The sequence below is a fragment of the Pelobates fuscus genome, chromosome 10 (assembly GCF_036172605.1).
Source record: "Pelobates fuscus isolate aPelFus1 chromosome 10, aPelFus1.pri, whole genome shotgun sequence".
NCBI lineage: Eukaryota > Metazoa > Chordata > Amphibia > Anura > Pelobatidae > Pelobates > Pelobates fuscus.
In genome coordinates this window covers 115710203-115735021 of record NC_086326.1, presented here as the reverse complement: position 1 = coordinate 115735021, position 24819 = coordinate 115710203, and the positions used below count along the sequence as shown (strand labels likewise).

Here is a 24819-nt window from a genome sequence, read left to right as displayed (position 1 = left end):
AATGAGGAAGTGCATATAGCACAAAATGAGTCAATCTGTGCTTTTTTTTTTTTAGCACTGCCCTTCAGGTTATAGCACAATACACCAGTATAGAATAAAATATACTAGATTGTATGATTATATATTCTTATATAAAAGAAAAAAAGAAAAATATATATATATATATTAAAGAGCTAAAAGATTATAGAAATATTATAGCCTAAAGAGAAATCAGAATACAGAATGTGCGAGTCAGCTGCTTCTTTCAGTCTATCACTGGTGGCAAGTCTGAGGCTTCTCACTGAAACTGGGGCTGAACTGACTGGTCCGGTCTATACCAATCACCTTCTGAATCTCTTACTGTTTCCACATCCAAAAATAAATAAGTTTGGGGAGAGCGTCTAAAAATTCTGTAATGTATTCCTAATATGTGGCTATTAGAGCTTTGCTCTGAGATGCAGCAGTGAAAAATGACCTGTGTATAGCTGCAGTTATCCCTTTAGCCATTGGATCTTTTGAATGAAATGAGTCTCGTACTGGAATAGTATTACTTGTGAGCCACCCAGATGCCACATGCACGGTAGGAGAAGAATGCTTCCCCTTCTACTACTGAAACAAGAAATATAGCTTTAAATCTTTATGAAATGAAGGGTATTTATCTGGATCCATTCTCTATTAAATGCTTGTTTTAGAGATGGATGAAAAGGAAAAACCTCAGGTTTTTTTAAATGAATTTTAGAAACAAATTTTTGTAACCATGAATAGAATGAATGGACTTCTGATTCATTTTCATAAGTATTCACAGACTCTTTAATACATGAGAACAAACTTTCTATTTAAAACCATTTGGTATGGATTAGGAACATGATGCATATCAGGTGCTTGCTCTTAACAGAGTTTAGCTAGTCTATCTGGGGGCGTATTCATCGGATTACACATTCTGATAAAGTAAACAAGTAAATAATTCTGCTTAATAACAAACTTAATATTTATAGACATATATCATAGACCCAAATATGTGATTTACAGTGAAGAAACTCACTAACATCCAGGAAGACAGAGGAAAACAGGCTAGGGATTTGTGCTAGTGCACAGGTAACTGTATTTGTTTGTTTTTTGTTGTATACATTGTGGTTAATGTGTACTACGGTCATTGCTGTGGCCGAGGAGTAGTGAAAGTCTGAGCGCATAACTTATTTTTGTGTACAAATATTTTACAGCCTGCAAGGAGTACAAAGTGTTCACATCCCCCCCCCCCCTCGTTTGTATGCCCTCCTGCTTCCTTTCGTTGCACATTGGTTTGTATAGCCCCCCCCCCCAAAAAAAAACCCTCCCTCCTCTGCCCCACTACATCCCATCACCGGCCCAGAGGATTTGCACGCGCTCTGAAACAGCAATAGGTCCAATTATCCAATCACAGGCTTCTCTATGAGAAGTCTGCAAATGGACCGTGCAACCCCTGTGATGTCAAAAGAGGAGTGGAAGTGCTGTTTTTTTTGTTTTTTTGTTTTTAACAGGTTATACTCCAAAAAAGAGGAGGGGAAGAGTACCTTTTCCATACGGTCTTTACTAGAAAATAAGACAGGGTCTTATATTAATTTCGCCTCTGAAAAGGGCTTATTTTCGTCTGGATGTCTTATATTGGTGAAAAATGTTTGCTAGAAAGCAGGTCTACGTTTGGGGGAATTCCTGGGGCATGGAATCCTGCAAATCTATGTTCAGAGATAATTCCCCGAACTTAGATTTGCGAACGACCAGGGCTTATTTTCGGGGAAACACGGTAGTACCCAATAGGGCATATTACACAGAAAATACCCCCACCTCCCCTTTTAATCCCTAATAACCTTGCTTTGCTGTCTTCCATCCGCTTTGTTCTCTCCTCCCAAACACCCCTCCTATCCTTTCAGGTATATGATGTGTATTTGTCCCTCATCCTTCTAGATTGTAAGCGTATATGGGCATAATAGGTTCAATTTCCCCACCTCTTGTTCCGTTAGCAATATCTAAATGGGAGAAGGATCTGAGATGTAGAATAGATAAAGATAGATGGTATTAGGCCCTTTACCATGTTACGAAAACTATACATCGTTCAAACTATATAGAAACGTCTTAGAAATTATCTAACAGGTGGTACTACGTTCCAGAAAATATTTACCCCACATATTCGAAGATATGGGCATTAATAACCTGCCTACAACTCTGAAGGTGACTTTACTCCATCTCGACTGGCCCAAATTAGGAAAAATAAATAAATGTCTAATCATTCACTGTTTCATTGCTGGTAAAGTACTAATTGCCTGTTCCTGGAAAGATACCCAAGCTATCCCTTGGGCACATGCCAAAAAAACTAATTATAATAGAATTGAATATGGAGAAGTACTATACTCGAATAACCTCCCCTTTCGAAATTAAATAAGTAAGATAGACAACTGGATCTGCAATCTCAAAAAATGCCCCCTCCCCCTGCTCTTGCGCAGATGAACAAAATTAGGTTTTTAATGTATTATTTTTATTAGGAATAATAGTTACCAGATATTAGACACTGAACTCTGCCTGCTCCTCTCTTTTTACTATTGTCTGTATTTGATATTTGTCATAATGCACACTACGCTAAAGATTGATAATTTCTTCCTTTTTTTAAATGTTTTGTTTTGTTAGAATTGTACAGCGCTGCAGAATATGTTGGCGCTATATACATGACTATAATAAGGCATATAAAATCTACAATTCTAGTACCTGCAGCTCCTGCAAGCCCTCCAGTTATTGTCCAGCACACATATTCTGTGATTCACAGACGTCTAAATGAGTTTTATTACATTTTACTGAGAGGTCTTTGCAAGGCAGGTGCTCTGGCCAATCGCCTGCTACTTGAATATAACTCCACAGAGCTAACACAACAGGAAGTACCCGGAGCAGCTGTCTGACAAACAGCAGAAGAGATGCAAGAAGATTAATTTATATAAGTGCCGATTTCTACTTCAGTTTGTTACTTTTTTTTTTTTGCAGCATGTATACATTTACAATGGCAATTTGCTTATACATTTTCTGCACTGCCAAAAATACCTTTCCGCCTCTGAGAATATGGTACCAAACAGACGTTCCCCCGAAATCCACATGAAAATCAGTGTAACACCCTCGAACACTCATGAGACAGTACCTGTGGAGAGGAGATGTTACTGAACACAAGAAACTGAAACATAAGCATGGGTATGCTTGAACAACTTATATACAAAACATGCAATATTTGACAAGCAGTAGCAATTACATCACAGGGGCATTCCAGACACCATGTTTTTGCAGGAGCTAGATCAGGCTCTCATGTCTTCCTCTTTGAGCAGATACGTCACTCACCACCAGCCATTGGCAAGTGAAAATGTAGCCCCGGCAAGTAGAAATTCATCCCGATAGCTTGCAGTGGTGAATAACTTTTAAGCTCTGATAAATATACACATACATAAACATTTGAGAGATTGTAGAATAGGCTTCTCTTACATGCACTAGGGCTCCTCATTCATATTATTTTCAGGAATGAAAAGCAAGCAAATTAGTGTATGTTGGATGCTTTAAGGATACGTGAGATGTGTATGGACAAATGTTTGTGGGAAGGAGCTGGAAGGGAAAGGGCTAATCACTGCTCAGCACCTTGTTCCAGCTCGTGGAGGATTCTCCTTGTAAAGTCTACAGCTCCCAGGACTGTGTGTCGTCCAGTCCCTGGGAGGGAATAGAGCTAGTCCCCTATCCTGTTCTAGGACGGAAAAGCTCCAGGACCTGTTCTTGAAAAAAGTCCGGTTGGACTGAAACGTCGATGTATCATTTGTGCTGAATAAAAGCATCTATACTTTCTACAGACCCCAGAGTGCACTCTTCTTAATTTCTGTATTATGGCTGGAGTTAGCACCGGGGCATTCTAAAGACCAGGGAACTTGAGTGCTGGGATCGTGGGTGGGTGAGTGGGTGAGTGGGTGTATACACACACACACACACACACACACACACACACACACACATATATATATATATATATATATATATACACACACACACACACACATTTAAACTCTACGTATATATTTATGTAATATTTTTTACATAATTAAGTAATTTTATTACTTACAGTGTGAGGGACCTGCCTGACAAACAAGGCTGAAACTCCACAGAATTTGGTTTGCATGCCCTATATTTAACCCTGTAACTTTCCAAGACACCATAAAACCTGTACATGGGGGGTACTGTTTTACTCAGAAGACTTCGCTGAACACACTACTATTTCTGTTCAGCGAAGTCTCCAAAGTAAAACAGTGCCCCCCATGTACAGGTTTTATGGTGTTTTCAAAAGTTACAGAGTCAAATACAAGGCTTGCATTTCAGTTTTTTTACATTGAAATTTGCCAGATTAGTTATGTTGCCTTTGAAACCGTATGGTAGCCCAGGAATGAGAATTACCTCCATGATGGCATACCATTTACAAAAGTAGACAACCCAAGGTATTGCAAATGGGGTATGTCCAGTCTTTTTTAGTAGCCACTTAGTCACAAACACTGGCCAAATTAGTTTTTTTTTTGCAATTTTCACACACAAATATGAATGCTAACTTTGGCCAGTGTTTGTGACCAAGTGGCTACTAAAAAGACTGGACATACCCCATTTGCAATACCTTGGGTTGTCTACTTTTGCAAATGGGGGGGTAATTCTCATTCCAAGGCTACCATTTGGTCTGAAATGCAACATAACCAGTCAGGCAAATTTCAATGTGTATAAACTGAAAAATGTAACATGCTATATTTGACCCTGTAACTTTTCAAAACACCATAAGACCTGTATATTTGGGGTACTGTTTTACTCATGAGACATTGCTGAATACAAATATGTGTACTTTATTGCAGTAACAGCTAACAGTATTATGCTATTCACAGTTAAAATGACATGCAGAACTAAAATAAATAAAAAATATTCGAAATGACATAAAAGCCCTGTTTTTCCTGAACAAAATGATATATAATAAGTGTGGGTGCATTTAATATGAAAGAGGTGAATTCTGGTTGAACAGACATATAGCGCAAATTCAAAGTTTTGTTTACAACTTGTACAACTGCCTCAGTCCTTAAGGGGTTACAGAGTTAATGAAGAGAGCCACTGCAATCTATTTTGATGCAAAAGTATATAAATTGAGTTTTTCACTTCCTTGGAAAATAGAACAACCAAAATAGCCAGCAATCACTTACTTCTGCACCTTAGGATATTGCATCTCCTGAATAACATTAGTAGATTCGGTCTGCCTTTCTTTTAGGTGCCTTGGCCAAATGTTGTCAACCCAATCTATCTGATCCACCTGCAGCACGAACAAAAAAACAAAATAAGTTAATTGAAGAAAAAAAAAAAAGTTATTTAACAATGTTAAGACAGCAACAGAGGAGAAATACACATCAACTGTTAACTTATTATGACAGGATGATGCAGTTTGTAAGAAACTTCCTCAAAACAGCATTTGTAAAAGAAACAATTTAGACATGCTATGAAGAACATAATGCTTTAGCCAAGAGTGCAATCACAGGCTAAATGATTTTTATCAGGTGAATATCCCAAATCCCTATACACATTTAAGTAACGGTTTTTATATTTATTTTTTAAACTGCTGCATTGGTCATTAAAGTGTAAGCTCACCTGCCATCTCAAGGCAAACTTTGTTAGGGAGTACTAACCTAACAATTCCCCTTGCTGCATTCTGCTAAAAGGCAAAATCTCTAATGATATTGAAAGGGATATTCTTATGAAACCCACCAAAACACATAATGGGGCATATAAATGCGGTGGATGGGCCAATGCCGTAAGACAAAAATAACCACTGTTACAATTGCACACAAATTACAGAGCATTAATATGTTTGACATTTAGGTCTGGTCAGTATTAGAACAGAGTAAATCCCAGTACTAAATAACAAATGTAATAATTAACGTAATTAAAAAGAGACAATCCAAGGATCACAACCACTAAGGAATTTATGAAACAGTCCCTGTTGTTTTTGTCATACCATTTTCAAGCAATCAGACAAAAATCTGCATTCATATAACCCAAATCCCTCTTTCAATTCCAACACAATAGTAAAGTTTAACTGACCAGCACATCTCTGCCCAAAGTTAAAAGAACACTCTAGTGCAGGGATAGGCAACTTCGGCACTTCAGATGTTGTGGACTACATCCCCCATAATGCTCTTACACTTATAATGCTGGCAAAAAAAAATCTTATCTCTTGCTTTGTTAAGAGCCTTCTAGACCTTGCAGGAGCCTCCTCTGTGTGATTAAAGTTCAATTTACGGAGCAGGAGATAAAAACGTTAAAACTGGTTAACATCTAAATGAAAAATGAAACGGTTTTCTTTCATGCAGTCTGTGTGATTCACAGCCAGGGGAGGTGTGGCTAGGGTTCGTAAACAAAAAATAATGTGATTTAATTAATAAATGGCAGAGAATTTAGAACATCAGAGGCAAACTGCTTCATTAACCTAAAGTTGTTTTGGTGACTATAGTATGCCTATAGTATTTAAAGGGATCCTATAGTGCCAGGAAAATAAACCAGTTTTCCTGGCACTAGAGTCTCCTGGAGTGCCCCCCTCCCACAGGGCTGAAGGGGTTAAAATCTCTTTAGCCACTTACCCGAATCCAGCACAGATGTCCCTTGGCGATGGGTCAGGCTCCGCCCATACTCCTTCCCCTGTCGATGTCAGCCGACGGGGGAGACCTAATGCGCATGCGAGGTCCGTGAGGACGTACAGCGTCAGAGAACGGGCCAAAAGTCTAGTTTAGATTCCAGAAGCCCTCTAGTGGCTGTCTGTTAGACAGCCACAAAGGGCAGACTTAGAGCTCCAATGTAAATGTTGCAGTTTTCTGAAACTGCCATGTTTAACATTGCAGCAAAAAGTGACACTGCACCCAGACTACTTCAATGGGCTGAAGTGGTTTGGGTGCCTACAGTGTCCCTTTAAGGCATTTTCTAAACTTTTTATGTTTATTAAACAATATTTTTCAGTGAAAAGTGCATGTTAACTTCGAAGACCCAAGCTCAATTAACAGATTAATTGTATTCATCTACCAAAAATTTTAATATTACATGAATACAGAGCCTCATGTTAATCCATATTTCACAATGAACGTTTGGACTAAAATGTATCCTAAATAGAAAACTATATTTAGATTTCTCCGAAAGCATTTTATTATATAAACCAAAAAAAAAAAAAAAAAAAATATATATATATATATATATATATATATATATACACACACACACACACACACACACACACACTACAGTATTTATATTATTACTCATACCACCTTTACCGTCTGTTAGATATTATTATTATTATTATTTATGAAAAGCCAAAAAAATACCACAGCACTGTACAATAGGAGGACTAACAGAAAGATGAATTTATAACCAGACTAGTTGGACACACAGGAACAGAGGGGTTGAGGGCTCTACTCAATGAGCTTGCATGCCAACGGGTGTAGGGTATAGTGACACAGAAAGTAAAGGTAGGGTAGAAAACTAGGTTGCTAGAAAAGTACTTGCACAGCAGGTTTTTTGTTTAATGATATTTGTAGGAAAGGAATCAGGGTGCAGGTACGGAAAGCTGATAACAGTTTGATATTCTTTCCTGAAGAAGTGAATTTTCAATGATTTTGTGAATGTCTAACAGAGCAGGGAAGGAAGTTCCACAGGAATGGTGAACCCCTTGAGAAGTCTTAAAAACCCAGGCATCAGAGGTGGTAGTACAGGCAGAGGATAAGACATAGATCTTGCGCAGAGCGTAGCGGCCTAGACGCAAGACCTCCTCAACTTGACTAGGCACAAATGAAAATTTCCTTTCACTCAATTAAAATAGAGCAGGTACAAACTAGAGCTGTTGAGAGAATTGCTGAGACGTGAAAGGAGTTCATCAGAGACAAGCACTTGTTAAACCCTGTAGGACCCCCCTTGGACTAGTAATGGTGACACTATACTGGACTACATTCCATATTTGAATTGATTTTATGTATTTTTTGTAACACATTTTTCACACACATACATACATTTTTTTTCCCTTGGTGTCAACTCTCCTGAGTGTAGGGAAATTTTAAAATGTGCCAAACAATTTTAAAAATGGTTATATGGACTCATGGAGGCCTACTTCAGCTACTTACTACCCGACATCGCAAAAGCCCAGTGGGCGATGGACCGGGCACACAGGGCTCTGCGAACAGACACTAACACACCAAGAGATATAATAATCTGTTTTCACCACTATACCACTAAGGAGGCTATCCTAAGGTACAATAGAAACCATGAGCTTACATATAAAGGCAAACCTATCTCTCTCTTCCAAGATCTGGCGCCAAGCACGCTTCAGAGACGGCGGGAATGGAGACTGCTGACGGATCTTCTGAAACAACATGAAATCCGCTTCACCTGGGGCCACCCGTTTAAGATTATAGCCTTCAAAGCAGGAAGAACACTCACACACCCACCTGGAGGGGACCCACAAAAATTCCTCCGTGACCTGGCTATCACTCCCCCAAGGGACTTCGCCTTACCAGGACCTACACGACGAGCCCTAACACCTCTCCCAAGAGACTGGTACACAGCCGCGGCAACTGCCGCCCAGGAGAACTAAAGAATCAGGCAGAACTGCTCAGCCCTCCAGGGGCAACCACAGTGACTTTGGCGGCATAATATGCGCACAGGACAGCTAAGTCTCAAAGGGGGGGCACCGCACTGGGCAATGTTTTTTTTGGGGGATACCCTTGTCAGTCGCACTGGGCTTCAAACTAACCTGTTAAGGGGGGGAGGAGGGGAGGGGGGCAAAACGGCACATTATACAGCCTTGATACCAGGGATAAGATGGGGAAATTATCCCGTAACACTGCAAACACGGGTAACACCGGCTAACAACGCAGTTATCACGCTCACTAAAGGGAACAACCAGGATTTGGCGCAACTAGTAGAATGTGGGGGGGGGGAGAAAGGTGGGAAGGAGAGAGACAGCACACAGCCATCACGCACAAGGGGGGGTGAAAAAAAAAAACCCTGGCGAGACCGCCCACGACCCCCCTAGATCCCACCCCAGCACTATAAGGTAAAGGAGAACGGGGCCTACTCAATAGCAACGCAAATGTAGGAATAGTACCTAGCACAACACTCAGGGACAATATATCACACAAAGCACGGAATGGAAAAACACTGGGGAGGGCACGGCAGATAAGCACGCAGGACACAAATACTGGATCACTATTATTTAACTGGGATTGCCCAGAATGTAAGATATATGAAGCCGCTGGTTGCGTACAACATCATAGTGGAAAGGCGCAGGGAGATCACCAATTCCGAGAGGTGAACTTTCTCACACCACTCGGGAGGGGTGAACACCCCCACCATAATCTGGCACAGGTTAAGACCAGATTGTCACCTTACGTTTATTTTTCATGTTTATATTTATGTATATTTAAATTGGTATTTGTTACTCAACTTCTTTCTTTCTTACTCTCTCTCATGACAAGTACTGATCTCCAATCTCGTCTCTCTGCCTGGATGCCGCCCGCGTCGCTGGGGGTGGACCCCACATCAGACCCCACACACAGTGCACACAACAGCCTCCAGATGCCCAGAGAACCTGGCACGCCAACAACACTACATGCACCTCCTCATGGCTCTTAAGGTACTATCACTTAACGTCAAGGGCCTCAACTCCCCAAATAAACGAAGATTACTAGCAAGGGACATAAAGACCAAGAAAATAGATATTGCACTGATACAGGAGACGCACCTCCCCAGGTCGGCACCCACCAGACTGACCGACGGAACCTACACGACAGTACACAAGGCACGCTCGCTGGCGATCCTCATTCACAAAAATTGCCCACTACAAATAAATACCATCCAAGCAGACCCGGAGGGGAGATTCCTTTACATAGGAGGCACCCTATATACTACAAAGGTACATATCATAAATGTCTATGCACCCAACGAACCGGACCAACAGTTCTGGGCGGGCTTGGAGATCTTAGTAGCTGGGGCTCGGGGGCGACTTCAACGCAGTGCCAAGCCCAGCAGCTGACCGGAGTTGAGGCACTGTAAGATCACAGGGTAGAGGGGGACAAGACAAGCTGTTACACACATTTTTGACGCACATGGGCCTAATGGATGCATGGCGACTGCAGCACCCGACCACCTCAGACTACACATTTTATTCAGCACCACATAACACATACTCCAGAATAGATAAAATTTTCCTCAATGGGGCGGGGATGGCTACAAGCCTACACACAGACATTAGCAGCATCACATGGTCAGATCACGCTGACATAACGCTCACCCTAGGCAACCTTCGATATCAGTCCAACTGGTCATGGAAATTAAATACTAGTCTTCTCAGGGACGACGAAACACAAGAAACGACCCGACAGGCTATCACAGAATATTTTGAGCTTAACGCGACACCCGATGCTAACCCCACCACGGTCTGGGCAGCACATAAAGCAGTTCTGCGCGGACACTTTATAAAAATAGCCACGCATAAAAAGCGAGCTAAAACAAAACGGCTACTCGAACTACAGTCAGCCCTACGTAAGGCAGAGCAACAACACAAAACCAATCCGACCGAATCCAAACTCTAGGAGAACTTAACGCCCTCAGACACTCTATCAGGGACATATCCCTGGAAGCAGGGGCTCTCACCTGGCGTTGTCCAGCACACTGCATCATCAGTGTCACATTCTATCCCTGCCAAGATTTTCTAACAGGGTTAGACACACGGCAACACTGACTCATCTGCTCTATCTAGAAGCAAGTTCAGATAAATTTATCTCTAGCCTGTTTTGGCTTTCTGCTGGGAGGTTGGGACTTTATATCACTGCACTAGCGATCAGGAGAAATCAGGCTTTTTGCTAAGGGGTGCCCTCGAAGGCACGAGTTGCTAGGGTCACTAGTGACAGGCAGATAGTCTCCTTTACTATACACCATATTATCTGCAGTTTTCTCTCCCCCTCCCCTTTTGAGTATCAGTTTTGTATTTGAGCTTTTCAGGAGCTCAGTCATCCTTTCACGCTTTACCAGTATTAGCGATTTAAATACTGCAAATTTACCGGTCTCTCTCAGAACCTTGGTCTAGCAGTCTGAGAATCTGCCAAAAGTTGTTTGGTCAATTTGGCTAATATACCGACTCAGCTACTTACTACCTAAACGTCTGTATATATGTGCATTATAAACGGCAAGCTTATTTCATTACAGACCGCTTGCACCACGCTCTACAAAATATCTGACATAAGTGTTTTGGTAAAACTGTCAATTATACCCATACAGCTACTTCACCGCTATAATGTCTCTAAATATAGTGTTTTGAAAACGGCAAGCTCATCTATTTAATGATCATACCGCTTGAACAGACGCTCTGCTATATATACTCAGTAGCAGGAATTTAGTTAGCAGCTTACACCGCTGTATACACTTTGGTGGCTTTGTATCATTAACAGTATAACCCCTTCGACTTTGCAAGTCACAGTGGCTCACTGTTTTGTTCCACTGTCTCCTGGTGTTGCCACATTTTTTTATATATATATATATATATATATATATATATATATATATATATTTATATTTGTGTTTTGGTGGGTCACTATACCAACCGCTACTTTTATTTTTAGTTATAATTAAAAGCGAAGTTTTATTGTTGGGAATTAACTACCCACTTTTTCCCCACATTGGTTTCCCTCCAGATTGAGGGAAACCCACTCTATCAGGATTATTTCTACCTATTTTTCCTGTCCTTTTTCTCTACGTTCCTTCTATTATTTTGTATCCCTGGAAGCGGTATCGCGCTCCCTACAATGGTCAAAAAGACTCTTCTATGAGAAAGCTAATAAAACTGATATATATTGTTTACGGACTGTACATGGAGTTTATCGCTTGATCTCTTTTAGTTCACATATAGTTTTTATGTTTATGTGCACATCTCCGATTTTTCCCATCAGTCCTTTGTCGACAAGAATATGAATAAGGGGCCCCTTACTATTCATCACGCTTACATCTGATACTGGACATTTTGAGATGTTGTTTCATATTTTTTATGATTGGCTTATTATACAATAAATGATATTTTATATACTCTTTATATATGTGTAGAGTATTCTGATTCAGATAGACTCACTCAGTACATTCAATTTTGGTTTATGGTGGTCATTGTGGTGATCCCAGCGATATTGGTCATTAGTATTATTTTTTAAAAAAAAATTATTTTTACTTTGATTTTTATGTTGATTTGCATAATTAATTGGAGCGCTCACATACCAGTTATATCTTTTCTGTTCTAATAAAACTGATACACTTTTAGCCAGAGTGCTCCGCCCGAGACCTCAAGGCAAAACCATTACGAAAATACGCACAAAAACAAACACACTAGTAGAGACCCCAGACACTATTAATGAAGTTTTCACCTCATACTTTTCCGGCCTCTACAATCACTCCCCTCACCTCCAAGCCAATAACACAACCTATATAGAGGACATACAACAATTCCTCTCGAAACTTACCATCCACAAAGTGAGAGGTGCAGAAGCACCTAAGGTCCCTACGAGATCCGATCACTCAGATCGAAGTAGAATCGTCCATAGCATCCCTTAAAGGTAATAAGGCACCAGGACCAGACGGCTACGATATCAGTTATTACAAACAATTTAGGGAGATACTGGCCCCTCCTCTCACGGCCCTTAGTAACCACTTTATGCAAGGCGGGGTGCCCGACAGGGACATGCTACCAAAACCAGATAAAGATGACACACTAGCCTCTAGCTACAGACCAATATCACTCATCAATACTGATCTCAAGATATTTGCTAAAAGATTAGCATCCAGACTCAATCCCCTACTCCCGCGCCTGATCGACCCGGACCAGGTGGGCATTATGCCCGGACGCCAATTGTATGAGAACACCAGACGGGGGGTAGATACACTGTGGTACATGACGGAGTCCAAAACGCCTTCTCTAGCACTCTCACTGGATGCAGAGAAGGCGTTTGACAGGGTGCTGTGGCCCTACCTTTTCAAGCTGCTCCGGTTCCAGGGGTTCCTGGAGCCATTTGTGACAGCGATACAAGCCCTATATACAGACCTGAGGGCGCAAATACTCATAACGGGGGCTCATAAAACACCATTTACCCTGGGTAATGGCACTAGACAGGGCTGTCCATTATCCCCCTTACTATTCGCCCTAACTCTAGAGCCTCTTCTACAAGCTATCCTGCAGCACCCACACATCAAGAGAATAGAGATCAGTAGCACACCATTCAGTGTCTCAGCGTATGCCGATGATGTCATGCTGACACTCCGGGACCCAATGGACTCACTGCACCACTTAACACTACTACTAGAAAGGTTTGGGAATATTGCAGGCTATAAAATAAACTACTCCAAATCAGTAGTAATGCCCTTCCATTTGAAATCTCCAGACATAGCGCACATACGCAGCCACTATCATTTCAAGATAAACACAGAAGAATTTATGTACTTGGGGGTCCACTTAGCAGCAAACACATCATCCCTTTACGCCCGCAACTACAAACCCCTGCTCCGGACCCCAATTACGGAAATGGAGAGTGGACAAATAGGCCCATATCCTGGCTGGGGCGCATAAACACTATAAAAATGAATGTGATGCCGAGGCTTCTGGTCCTCTTTCAGGCGCTCCCGGTCCGAATCTCCCGGGGGGACCTGACGGGCATACAGCGGGCGATCGACTCCTTCATTTGGCATAATAAACGCCCCAGAATGGCACGCACCCTCATGTACACACCAAAACCCAGAGGGGGCCTGGGACTATCTAACGTATATAATTATTACTTAGCGGCACAGCTAGCTCAGGTAGACATGGAGTCGCTAATGACGGTACAGGACCTCCCACAGTTTTTCATATGGGCACCCAAAACACAGAGCCATGCTATGAACCACAAACCCGGCCATACTAAACTCAATACAGATATGGGACCAAACTAAAAGCTCCCCCCTGTCCCCCATGACACCGGTCTTTAGAAACAGGGCATTCCCGCCAGGAATGAGGGCCCAGGACTATAAAGGGATAGAGGCCAGGGGGGCTACAGAGATACGTCCACCTATTTGTAAACCAGGACATAGTCACATACGCGCACCTAAGCACCAAAGCCACACTACAAACAAGAGATTACTTAAGGTACCTGCAGATCCGAGACTTTGCGCAGAGGCCTGAGGTTAGGAAGGCAGCCCAGACACCTCTAACCTTTTTCGAAAGACTATGCTACACGGAGACTACACAATCTAAGCTAATTACATTATTGTATAATCACCTCAACATGGTCCCAGACAAAGAGGGCACACTACGTTACACTGACCAGTGGGAAGCCGACCTGGGGGAGGTCCTAGAGGGAACGGAGTGGCAAGATATATGGGAAGCATGCACCAAAACCACAATATGCGTAACACTCCAAGAACAGGCGTAAAAAACGCTATTTCGATGGTACATGACGCCAGTAAAACAAAAACACATGAGATTGGGCCCAACTGATGATTGCTGGAACTAATGCGGGGGGAGAGGCACATATATACACACACATGTGGTGGGAGTGCCCGAAGGTTTCGACATACTGGCGCAGCATAGTAGACTTCAGCTCACAAATCTTACAAAAACGGACACTAGACCCATGGGCATGTCTCTTATCTAGACCCACAGAGGGCCTCCCAAGACACGAACAAAAACACCTAAACATGATTTATCTTGCGGCCCACCGGGCCGTAGCACAAAAGTGGTCATGCCCAGACCTCCCACAGATATCTATGGTGGGAACAAAACTGCGGGACAATTATTTGATGGATAAACTCACTGCACTCAAGTGCGGAATACGTTGACCACGTTCCATAAGGTGTGGAATCTGTGGGAGCAGTACGACACATAGAACCGAGGCCCGGGGCGTGGGGCGGCATCCACGCGATATATGTCAGTGGCGAGGCCTTAGAGTCGCCCAATGGCCACTGTCATACCAGAGCCCGGACGGGTGGAAGCGGCACCACCGCAGACCGGGTAGCTGGTTAAAGCCAGAACACGGGGCGCAGTCTGCTGGGACAGACGGACCCTGGTTCTAGGCCCCCAGGAGATCACTTCATTTCAACACTTAATTAATTCTACTTGTCTCTAACTCACTATCTTTTCCTTGTACATATTCTATCCACTGCAAGCACACTAGACTTGTAAACAAACAGGAGGAGTGAAAGGCTTGAACACACAGGAAACTTGCAGACCACTTGAGGGGATAGGTGTATGCTGGCGCAAGACTAGGAAAGGGTAGCCACCACCAACGAGTACAGTACCCATGCCAGCGAGGTCACTAAATGAAACTCTCGTTCACACAACTAGCCGATAACATTTACCCCCCACCACCGCTACCACAGTATATTGCTCTACCTGTATACACACTTAACGGAATAGTAACATAAAGAGGGTGGGGTAGACAGAGCATCCAGGAGATGTACAATGCCTATACTGACCACTCAAGATGAGAACACAATTTACATAAGCCTGGAACACCACAGCATAACAAACTCATCAGAGCCAACTTGAATGCTCACGACACTCTACCTACAAAGCCTACTCCTCAACAATACTGCCATTGTATATAGTTGCATTTTGCTTGCCAATCTAAAAGAAAAACCTCTGACAACAATGCACACAGAGTGCACAATATGTGTATAATGCCTGTACTAACCATCCAATTTTGCATTCTGTAATACACGATACAACATTGTACTGTTACTTCCACACTTATGTCTGCATTCTTGTATCACTGCTTGTTCGTCAGAACAAAAATAAAGATTTTTTTTTTTTTTAATGGTTATATGGAATATAACTTCGCAAGACAGATGATATGAGGATTAGCTGGGGTACCAATTAACTCATATGCTTTTAGACCTCTTCTCCCCCTAAATATATATGTATATACACACTTGCATACTTTACAGACATGCAGCAAATAAACAATAAATACTATGCTCACATTTTTTGTGATATGTATCTTTTAGAACTAGTTAGGGGTGGTGAGATGTTTAATTGCAGTAAGGCTAAATAATTAAAGAAACACAATTTTAGCTAACTTCTTGACAATGAAAGCTCACAAGCCTGCAGCTGTCACCCTGATTTTGGTTTTGACTCACTCTGAAACTGAACTACTATAGTAGAGGAACTAGCCAAGCAAAAAAGTTTCACTTCAATCTTCAAACCGTTTCAGATGAGCTTTTACATAGATATGTGAAACAAGTCACATACACTATTATAACTACCAGACGGGACATCTGAGGTTCAAGTGGCATGTATTTAAAATACCATGGGCTCTACTAACTCACCAAACTAAGATTTTAATTAATTTATTGCTCGACATCTAAATAAAGCTGCAGGAAACATGAGAATGCCAGAGCAGGCCAAGCAGCAAAATTACATAGAATTGCTTCTTTACCATCTCATTATTATAGAGATTCACAAACAGAGGATAAAGCACTCACACTTAGGGTTGGTAAAACCAAGTTTAGCAGAGACTATGAATTAGGTCCATGCACTCAGGATTGCTGCAGGAAGGCAGGTTTATTGAAACAAAAACTTCAATGTTTTGGTCCACACAGAGGACTTCATCAAGCTGTGTGTTGAGTGACAGCTCATCTTGCCACTAAAGCCTGCCCCACCTACCAATTCCATATACACCCCCAAGGCAGCAAGTAGCAGCCTGCACTGGCTCACCGACATCCCATCTCATAGCTCTGAACCGAGGAGGAGAGAAGGAGTGAGTGTGGAAAGAACAGAGGAAGAGGACAAAAATAAAAAATAAATAAAAAAAAATAAAAAAAAACACACTGCGATCTCCGACTCCGCATAATAACTTTGGTACTCATGTTGTGAAAGGAACACAGTTGGATCCTCCAATGTTCTCTTATGCGCACTGCCATTGATAAATTCTGACACCAAAAAAGTACTTTTAAACAAATGCAAGTGAAGTTTAAACATCAAATTTCTTACATTTTCCAATAAACACTGCAGACATCAGTCATCAGACTATGTAATCTAGGGCTTTCATATTGCTTAAATGGAACACTCCAGCTTGCTGAAGAGCTTTATGTTTGAAGAATATGTCCTATTTTTTATTTTACAAAAAGTTCAGATTTATTTTAATAGGCTGTGAAGTGCCCATTTAAGATAAAGCACTCCAAGTATACCAATATTCCAAATCCCACTAGTTGCAAACAAGTGGCTTGTGTTTTATAATGTTCTTTATTAAAGGTAAACTCCACTGCCAGGAAAACGATCAGTTTTCCTGGCACTGGAGGGTCCCTCTCCCTCCCACCCACCAATCCCCAGTTACTGAAGGGGTGAAAACCCCTTCAGTGACTTACCTGAGGCAGCGACATGTCCCACGTCGCTGCCTGCTCCTCCCCTGCCGCCAGGGCCGGCGCTACCATTAAGGCGAATAAGGCATTCACCTGGGGCGCCGGCCTCTAGGTGGCGCAAACCGAGAGGTTTCCCGGTGGGCTGCCCTGCTGTAGCTGTCTGGGGATGCTGTGCTGGGTGAGCGGCTCCTTAGCCACCCCCAGCGCAGCCACTCACCTGCTGGGCTCCCTCTGCAGCCGATTACCTTCTCGGGCAGTGGGGTTTGCTGTAACCCCATCCCCCGAGCAGAGCACTGTGCTTCCTGGAGGCAGGGGGAGCCTGTGAACACCGGAAGCATGGTGAAGGGAGCAGGAAGCAGGCTGTGCTCACAGTGCACGGCTCTCCTGCTCCCCCAGGAGAAAGAGCAACATCCTGGATCCTGCAGCCTGGACCTCTTCTCTTCACAGTACCCAAGTATGGCATGGTTAAGGTGGATTTCTTATTGTGTGCATGTTTGTAAATGGGGGAGTGTGTACATTGGTTTGTTTGTGTGTGTAAATAAAGTGTGACTTTATGTAAAGTTTGTGTTTGAGTGACAGTATGTGTGTTAGGGAGAGTGTGCAAGTGACTGTGTGTGTGTGTGTTAGGGAGAGTGTGCAAGTGACTGTGTGTGTTAAGGAGAGTGTGCAAGTGACTGTGTGTGTTAAGGAGAGTGTGCAAGTGACTGTGTGTGTTAAGGAGAGTGTGCAAGTGACTGTGTGTTAAAGAGAGTGTGCAAGTGACTGTGTGTGTTAAAGAGAGTGTGCAAGTGACTGTGTGTGTTAAAGAGAGTGTGCAAGTGACTGTGTGTGTTAAGGAGAGTGTGCAAGTGACTGTGTGTGTTAAGGAGAGTGTGCAAGTGACTGTGTGTGTTAAGGAGAGTGTGCAAGTGACTGTGTGTGTTAAGGAGAGTGTGCAAGTGACTGTGTGTGTTAAGGAGAGTGTGCAAGTGACTGTGTGTGTTAAGGAGAGTGTGCAAGTGACTGTGTGTGTTAAGGAGAGTGTGCAAGTGACTGTGTGTGTTAAGGAGAGTGTGCAAGTGACTGTGTGTGTTAAGGAGAGTGTGCAAGTGACTGTGTGTGTTAAGGAGAGTGTGCAAGTGACTGTGTGTGTTAAGGAGAGTGTGCAAGTGACTGTGTGTGTGTTAAGGAGAGTGTGCAAGTGACTGTGTGTGTGTTAAGGAGAGTGTGCAAGTGACTGTGTGTGTGTTAAGGAGAGTGTGCAAGTGACTGTGTGTGTGTTAAGGAGAGTGTGCGTTAAGGAGAGTGTGCGTTAAGGAGAGTGTGCGTTAAGGAGAGTGTGCGTTAAGGAGAGTGTGCGTTAAGGAGAGTGTGCGTTAAGGAGAGTGTGCGTTAAGGAGAGTGTGCGTTAAGGAGAGTGTGCGTTAAGGAGAGTGTGCGTTAAGGAGAGTGTGCGTTAAGGAGAGTGTGCGTTAAGGAGAGTGTGCGTTAAGGAGAGTGTGCGTTAAGGAGAGTGTGCGTTAAGGAGAGTGTGCGTTAAGGAGAGTGTGCGTTAAGGAGAGTGTGCGTTAAGGAGAGTGTGCGTTAAGGAGAGTGTGCGTTAAGGAGAGTGTGCGTTAAGGAGAGTGTGCGTTAAGGAGAGTGTGCGTTAAGGAGAGTGTGCGTTAAGGAGAGTGTGCGTTAAGGAGAGTGTGCGTTAAGGAGAGTGTGCGTTAAGGAGAGTGTGCGTTAAGGAGAGTGTGCGTTAAGGAGAGTGTGCGTTAAGGAGAGTGTGCGTTAAGGAGAGTGTGCGTTAAGGAGAGTGTGCGTTAAGGAGAGTGTGCGTTAAGGAGAGTGTGCGTTAAGGAGAGTGTGCGTTAAGGAGAGTGTGCAAGTGACTGTGTGTGTTAAGGAGAGTGTGCAAGTGATTCTGTGTGTGTGTGTTAAGGAGAGTGTGCAAGTGATTCTGTGTGTGTGTGTGTGTTAAGGAGAGTGTGCAAGTGATTCTGTGTGTGTGTTAAGGAGAGTGTGCAAGTGATTCTGTGTGTGTGTGTTAAGGAGAGTGTGCAAGTGATTCTGTGTGTGTGTTAAGGAGAGTGTGCAAGTGATTCTGTGTGTGTGTGTTAAGGAGAGTGTGCAAGTGATTCTGTGTGTGCAAGTGATTCTGTGTGTGCAAGTGATTCTGTGTGTGTGTGTTAAGGAGAGTGTGCAAGTGATTCTGTGTGTGTGTGTGTGTTAAGGAGAGTGTGCAAGTGATTCTGTGTGTGTGTGTTAAGGAGAGTGTGCAAGTGATTCTGTGTGTGTGTGTTAAGGAGAGTGTGCAAGTGATTCTGTGTGTGTGTGTTAAGGAGAGTGTGCAAGTGATTCTGTGTGTGTGTGTTAAGGAGAGTGTGCAAGTGATTCTGTGTGTGTGTGTTAAGGAGAGTGTGCAAGTGATTCTGTGTGTGTGTGTTAAGGAGAGTGTGCAAGTGATTCTGTGTGTGTGTTAAGGAGAGTGTGCAAGTGATTCTGTGTGTGTGTGTGTGTGTGTGTGTGTGTGTGTTAAGGAGAGTGTGCAAGTGATTCTCTGTGTGTGTGTGTGTGTTAAGGAGAGTGTGCAAGTGATTCTCTGTGTGTGTGTGTGTGTGTGTTAAGGAGAGTGTGCAAGTGACTGTGTGTGTGTGTGTGTGTGTTAAGGAGAGTGTGCAAGTGACTGTGTGTGTGTGTGTGTGTGTTAAGGAGAGTGTGCAAGTGACTGTGTGTGTGTTAAGGAGAGTGTGCAAGTGACTGTGTGTGTGTTAAGGAGAGTGTGCAAGTGACCGTGTGTGTGTTAAGGAGAGTGTGCAAGTGACCGTGTGTGTGTTAAGGAGAGTGTGCAAGTGACTGTGCGTGTGTGTGTGTGTGTTAAGGAGAGTGTGCAAGTGACTGTGTGTGTGTTAAGGAGAGTGTGCAAGTGACTGTGTGTGTGTTAAAGCGGCACTGTCATGCCGAACTTACCTTTCCTCAATCTCTTCCTCTTCTCCCCCTCTCTCAGGATCTGTTCTTCTTTTCTTCCTGTCTTCTTTGGTTTTCTTTAAAATCATAAGACAAAGTAGGGACTCTTTGTCTTATGGAGGATTTCTCCGCTTGACCAGCTCTGACCAGCTCAGACCAGCGGATGAGCAAAGTGTGCTTCATTTCCGCTGGTCAGAGCAATTTTCCCATGATCCCTAGCGTTCCTCCCTGTTCCCACAATGCTTCCTGTCAGTACTGCCGAACGTCCTGTCACTTAGACAGAACGCCGGCAAAACTGCCGAATTGCATCCTAACAGAATGAGCACTGTTTCTCCATTGGTGTTAGGAGCAATTCGGCACTTTGATCGTATCGGAATTTCATTCTAATGAATGAAACTCCGATCCTATTCATTGCTGTGGCTGCATCTTGCAGCCGCTTAGTAGATAACTCCCTAATTCCCACGGTATCAGGGAGCTATCTACTAAAAGGCTGAAAGACCTAAATTGGTCTTTCAGCCAAATTTACTAATACTAAGTAAAGATTACTTCGTATTAGTAAATAATATGCCCTACTCGCTATACCGCGAGTAGGGGCATGTCTAGTAAGCAGTGAGCAGCCTGTGGCTGCTCACTGTAAAAAAAAAATAAAAAAATAATAAACACTCCTCCCCCCCGGCCCCCACCCCTGCGCGGTGGGTGGGGGCCCTAATAAAACAATTAGGGGGGGGACCTATTATCCTCCCCCCGCCCCCACCCCTGAGCGGTGGGGGCCCTAATAAAACAATATGGGGGGGGGACCTACTGTCCTCCCCCCGCCCCCACCCCTGCGCGGTGGGTGGGGGCCCTAATAAAACAATTAGGGGGGGGGACCTATTGTCCTCCCCCCGCCCCCACCCCTGAGCGGTGGGTGGGGGCCCTAATAAAACAATATGGGGGGGGACCTACTGTCCTCCCCCCCGGCCCCCACCCCTGCGCGGTGGGTGGGGGCCCTAATAAAACAATTAGGGGGGGACCTATTGTCCTCCCCCCGCCCCCACCCCTGAGCGGTGGGGGCCCTAATAAAACAATATGGGGGGGGGGACCTACTGTCCTCCCCCCGCCCCCACCCCTGCGCGGTGGGTGGGGGCCCTAATAAAACAATTAGGGGGGGGGACCTATTGTCCTCCCCCCGCCCCCACCCCTGCGCGGTGGGTGGGGGCCCTAATAAAACAATTAGGGGGGGGGGACCTATTGTCCTCCCCCCCTGGCCCCACCCCTGCGCGGTGGGTGGGGGCCCTAATAAAACAATTAGGGGGGGCCTATTGTCCTCCCCCCCGGCCCCCACCCCTGCGCAGTAGGTGGGGTCCCTAATAAAACAATAAGGGGGGGGACCTATTGTACTCCCCCCGGCCCCCACCCCTGAGCGGTGGGTGGGGGCCCTAATAAAACAATATGGGGGGGGACCTACTGTCCTCCCCCCCGGCCCCCACCCCTGCGCGGTGGGTGGGGGCCCTAATAAAACAATTAGGGGGGGGGGACCTATTGTCCTCCCCCCCCGGCCCCCACCCCTGCGCGGTGGGTGGGGGCCCTAATAAAACAATAAGGGGGGGGCCCTAAATGATCCCCCCCCCCCATCAAGGTGACTAGGGGTCCCAAGCCCCTAGTCACCCCCCACCCAAAACATTCTATCCCCTACCTACCCCCCTCACCCTAAAAATAGTGAGGGGGGAATAAAATAACTAACCTGTAAAAAAAAAAAAAAATATTAAACTTACCATTTGACGTCTTCTTTTTTCTAAATTCTTCTTTCTTCAGCCCCCCAAAAGGCCAAATAAAAATCCATCATACCCGTCGCAATATAAAAATAAAAAAACGAGCGCAAACAAAAATTAATCCATGTTCACCCATGGAGGGCACGCCGCATACTGAGCTCCGCAGGGCGGGTCAAGGCTTATAAAGCCTTGCCCCGCCCTGCAATTAGGCTTAGAACACACTGATTGGTTGGTTTAAGCCAATCAGAGTGCTCTGTGTCATTTTACACAGCGTGGGAAAATTCAAAAGAACTTTCCCACGCTGTGTAAAATGACAGATCACTATGATTGGATGGTTTTCAAGCCATCCAATCACAGTGCTCTGTGTCATTTTACACAGCGTGGGAAAATTTTACTTTCCCACGCTGTGTAAAATGACACAGAGCACTGTGATTGGATGGTTTGAAATCCATCCAATCACAGTGCTCTGTGTCATTTTACAAGCGTGGGAAAGTTCTTTGGAATTTTCCCACGCTGTGTAAAATGACACAGAGCACTCTGATTGGCTTAAACCAACCAATCAGTGTGTTCTAAGCCTAATTGCAGGGCGGGGCAAGGCTTTATAAGCCTTGACCCGCCCTGCGGAGCTCAGTATGCGGCGTGCCCTCCATGGGTGAACATGGATTAATTTTTGTTTGCGCTCGTTTTTTTTTTTTTATATTGCGACGGGTATGATGGATTTTTATTTGGCCTTTTGGGGGGCTGAAGAAAGAAGAATTTAGAAAAAAGAAGACGTCAAATGGTAAGTTTAATATTTTTTTTTTTTTTTACAGGTTAGTTATTTTATTCCCCCCTCACTATTTTTAGGGTGAGGGGGGTAGGTAGGGGATAGAATGTTTTGGGTGGGGGGTGACTAGGGGCTTGGGACCCCTAGTCACCTTGATGGGGGGGGGGATCATTTAGGGCCCCCACCCACCGCGCAGGGGTGGGGGCCAGGGGGGAGGACAGTAGGTCCCACCCCTTTTTGTTTTATTAGGGCCCCCACCCACCGCGCAGGGGTGGGGGCCAGGGGGGGGGGGAGGACAATAGGTCCCCCCCCCTTATTGTTTTATTAGGGCCCCCACCCACCGCTCAGGGGTGGGGGCCGGGGGGGAGGACAGTAGGTGTCCCCCCTTATTGTTTTATTAGGGCCCCCACTCACTGTTTAGTGGACATGCCCCTACTCGCGGTATAGCGAGTAGGGGCATTGGGGAGATTTTAATCTCCCTTGTGCTATTATGGGGGTCATATTGACCCCCATAGAGTGATGGGGGGGACCTGGGGGGCTTATGAAGTGGCAGGGAGCTCTGCTCCCTGCCGCTTCTATAGTTACATATTACAAAGAGGGAGCTGCACGCCGGTAGCTCCCTCCTTGTAATAAACTGAACGAACAAACTAACACTGATACACAGTGTTAGTTTGTTCATCTGATTTTTTCTATTCATTCATTCGTCTGTCTGATGAATGAATGAATAGATGAAATTCCCGTTCGCATGTCCAGGTGTTTCACTGGGCATGTGCGGGAATCTCACAGTCTGTGTAGTGTGGGCAGATGACGTGTCCCACAGGGACTTCACCTACCCACACAAAGATGGCGGCGCCCTGAATAAAGATCGGGGCAGAAGATAAAGAATAAAAAAAGGTAATGTGGGGGGCTTAGGGGCATTTGGGGGTGACTAGGGGGTCGATTGGATGTAGTGGAGGCGGGAGGGGGATTAAAAAAAAAAACAGGATTCGGCATGACAGTGCCGCTTTAAGGAGAGTGTGCAAGTGACTGTGTGTGTGTTAAGGAGAGTGTGCAAGTGACTGTGTGTGTGTTAAGGAGAGTGTGCAAGTGACTGTGTGTGTGTGTGTGTGTGTGTTAGGGAGAGTGTGCAAGTGACTGGGTGTGTGTGTTAGTGAGAATGTGCAAGTGACACTGTTAGTGAGTATGTGTTAGGGAGAGTGTGCAAGTGACACTGAGTGGTGTTAGAGTGTGTAACTGACAATGTGTATAAGTGAGTATGTAGGTGACACTGTGTGTGTTAGTGAGAGTGTGCAAGTGGCACTGTGTAGGTAAGTGAGAATGTGTATGTGTTAGTGTGTAAGTTAGTTAGAATGTGTAAGTGTGTATGCCAGTGAGAGAGTGTGTATTAGTGAGATTGTGTAAGTGACACTGCAAAGGTAATTATTGCAATTTTTAGGAAACTTCAATAATTACCGTTCAGGGTTAACTCCTCTAGTGGCTATGCACGGGGACGTCCAGTCACGGAAATACCACTGCGAGCGCGCCCAATGAGGAGCGAAGGCGGAACCAAGCCAGCACAAAAGACTGCTGGACCCAGGTAAGTGACAGAATGTGTTTTAACCCCTGCTGCACCACGAGGGGAGATGCGCTTGATGGAGGGGGAAGCTATAGTGCCAGGATAACAAGTTTATTTTCCTGGCACTATAGTTTCCCTTTAATATCTACTCAGTGCGCCTCTTTCCCTAAATGTCTCTTTAGTGTAATTCAGAGTTTAGTGAATAAGCCTTTGAGGGAATGTAGCTGCGTTCATAAGGGGGGCGTCAAAATGTATTCTTGCCTAGGGCGGCAAGAATCCTTGCACCGGCCCTGCCTGCCGCTCCTCCTACTGGCTCCGTCGGCCGGCCGGCGAGACTGATCCCGCTCACCGGCCGAGGAGACCTAATGCGCATGCGCGGCAATTCCGCGCATGCGCATTAGGTCTCCCCATAGGAA

The 24819-nt window shown here is 44.4% G+C and overlaps 1 protein-coding gene across 2 annotated transcripts in view; it reads right to left on the bottom strand.

Annotated features, from left to right (window-relative positions):
* KDM2A (lysine demethylase 2A) overlaps positions 1-24819 on the bottom strand; it is a 123266-nt gene that overhangs the window by 76947 nt on the left and 21500 nt on the right. For both annotated transcript variants that reach the window (XM_063434978.1, XM_063434977.1), the window contains exons 7-8: positions 5202-5308; positions 3043-3136 (exon numbers count right to left, since the gene is read on the bottom strand). In XM_063434978.1, the coding sequence (XP_063291048.1) occupies positions 3043-3136; positions 5202-5308 (201 nt within the window). The remainder of the gene's footprint in view (positions 1-3042; positions 3137-5201; positions 5309-24819) is intronic.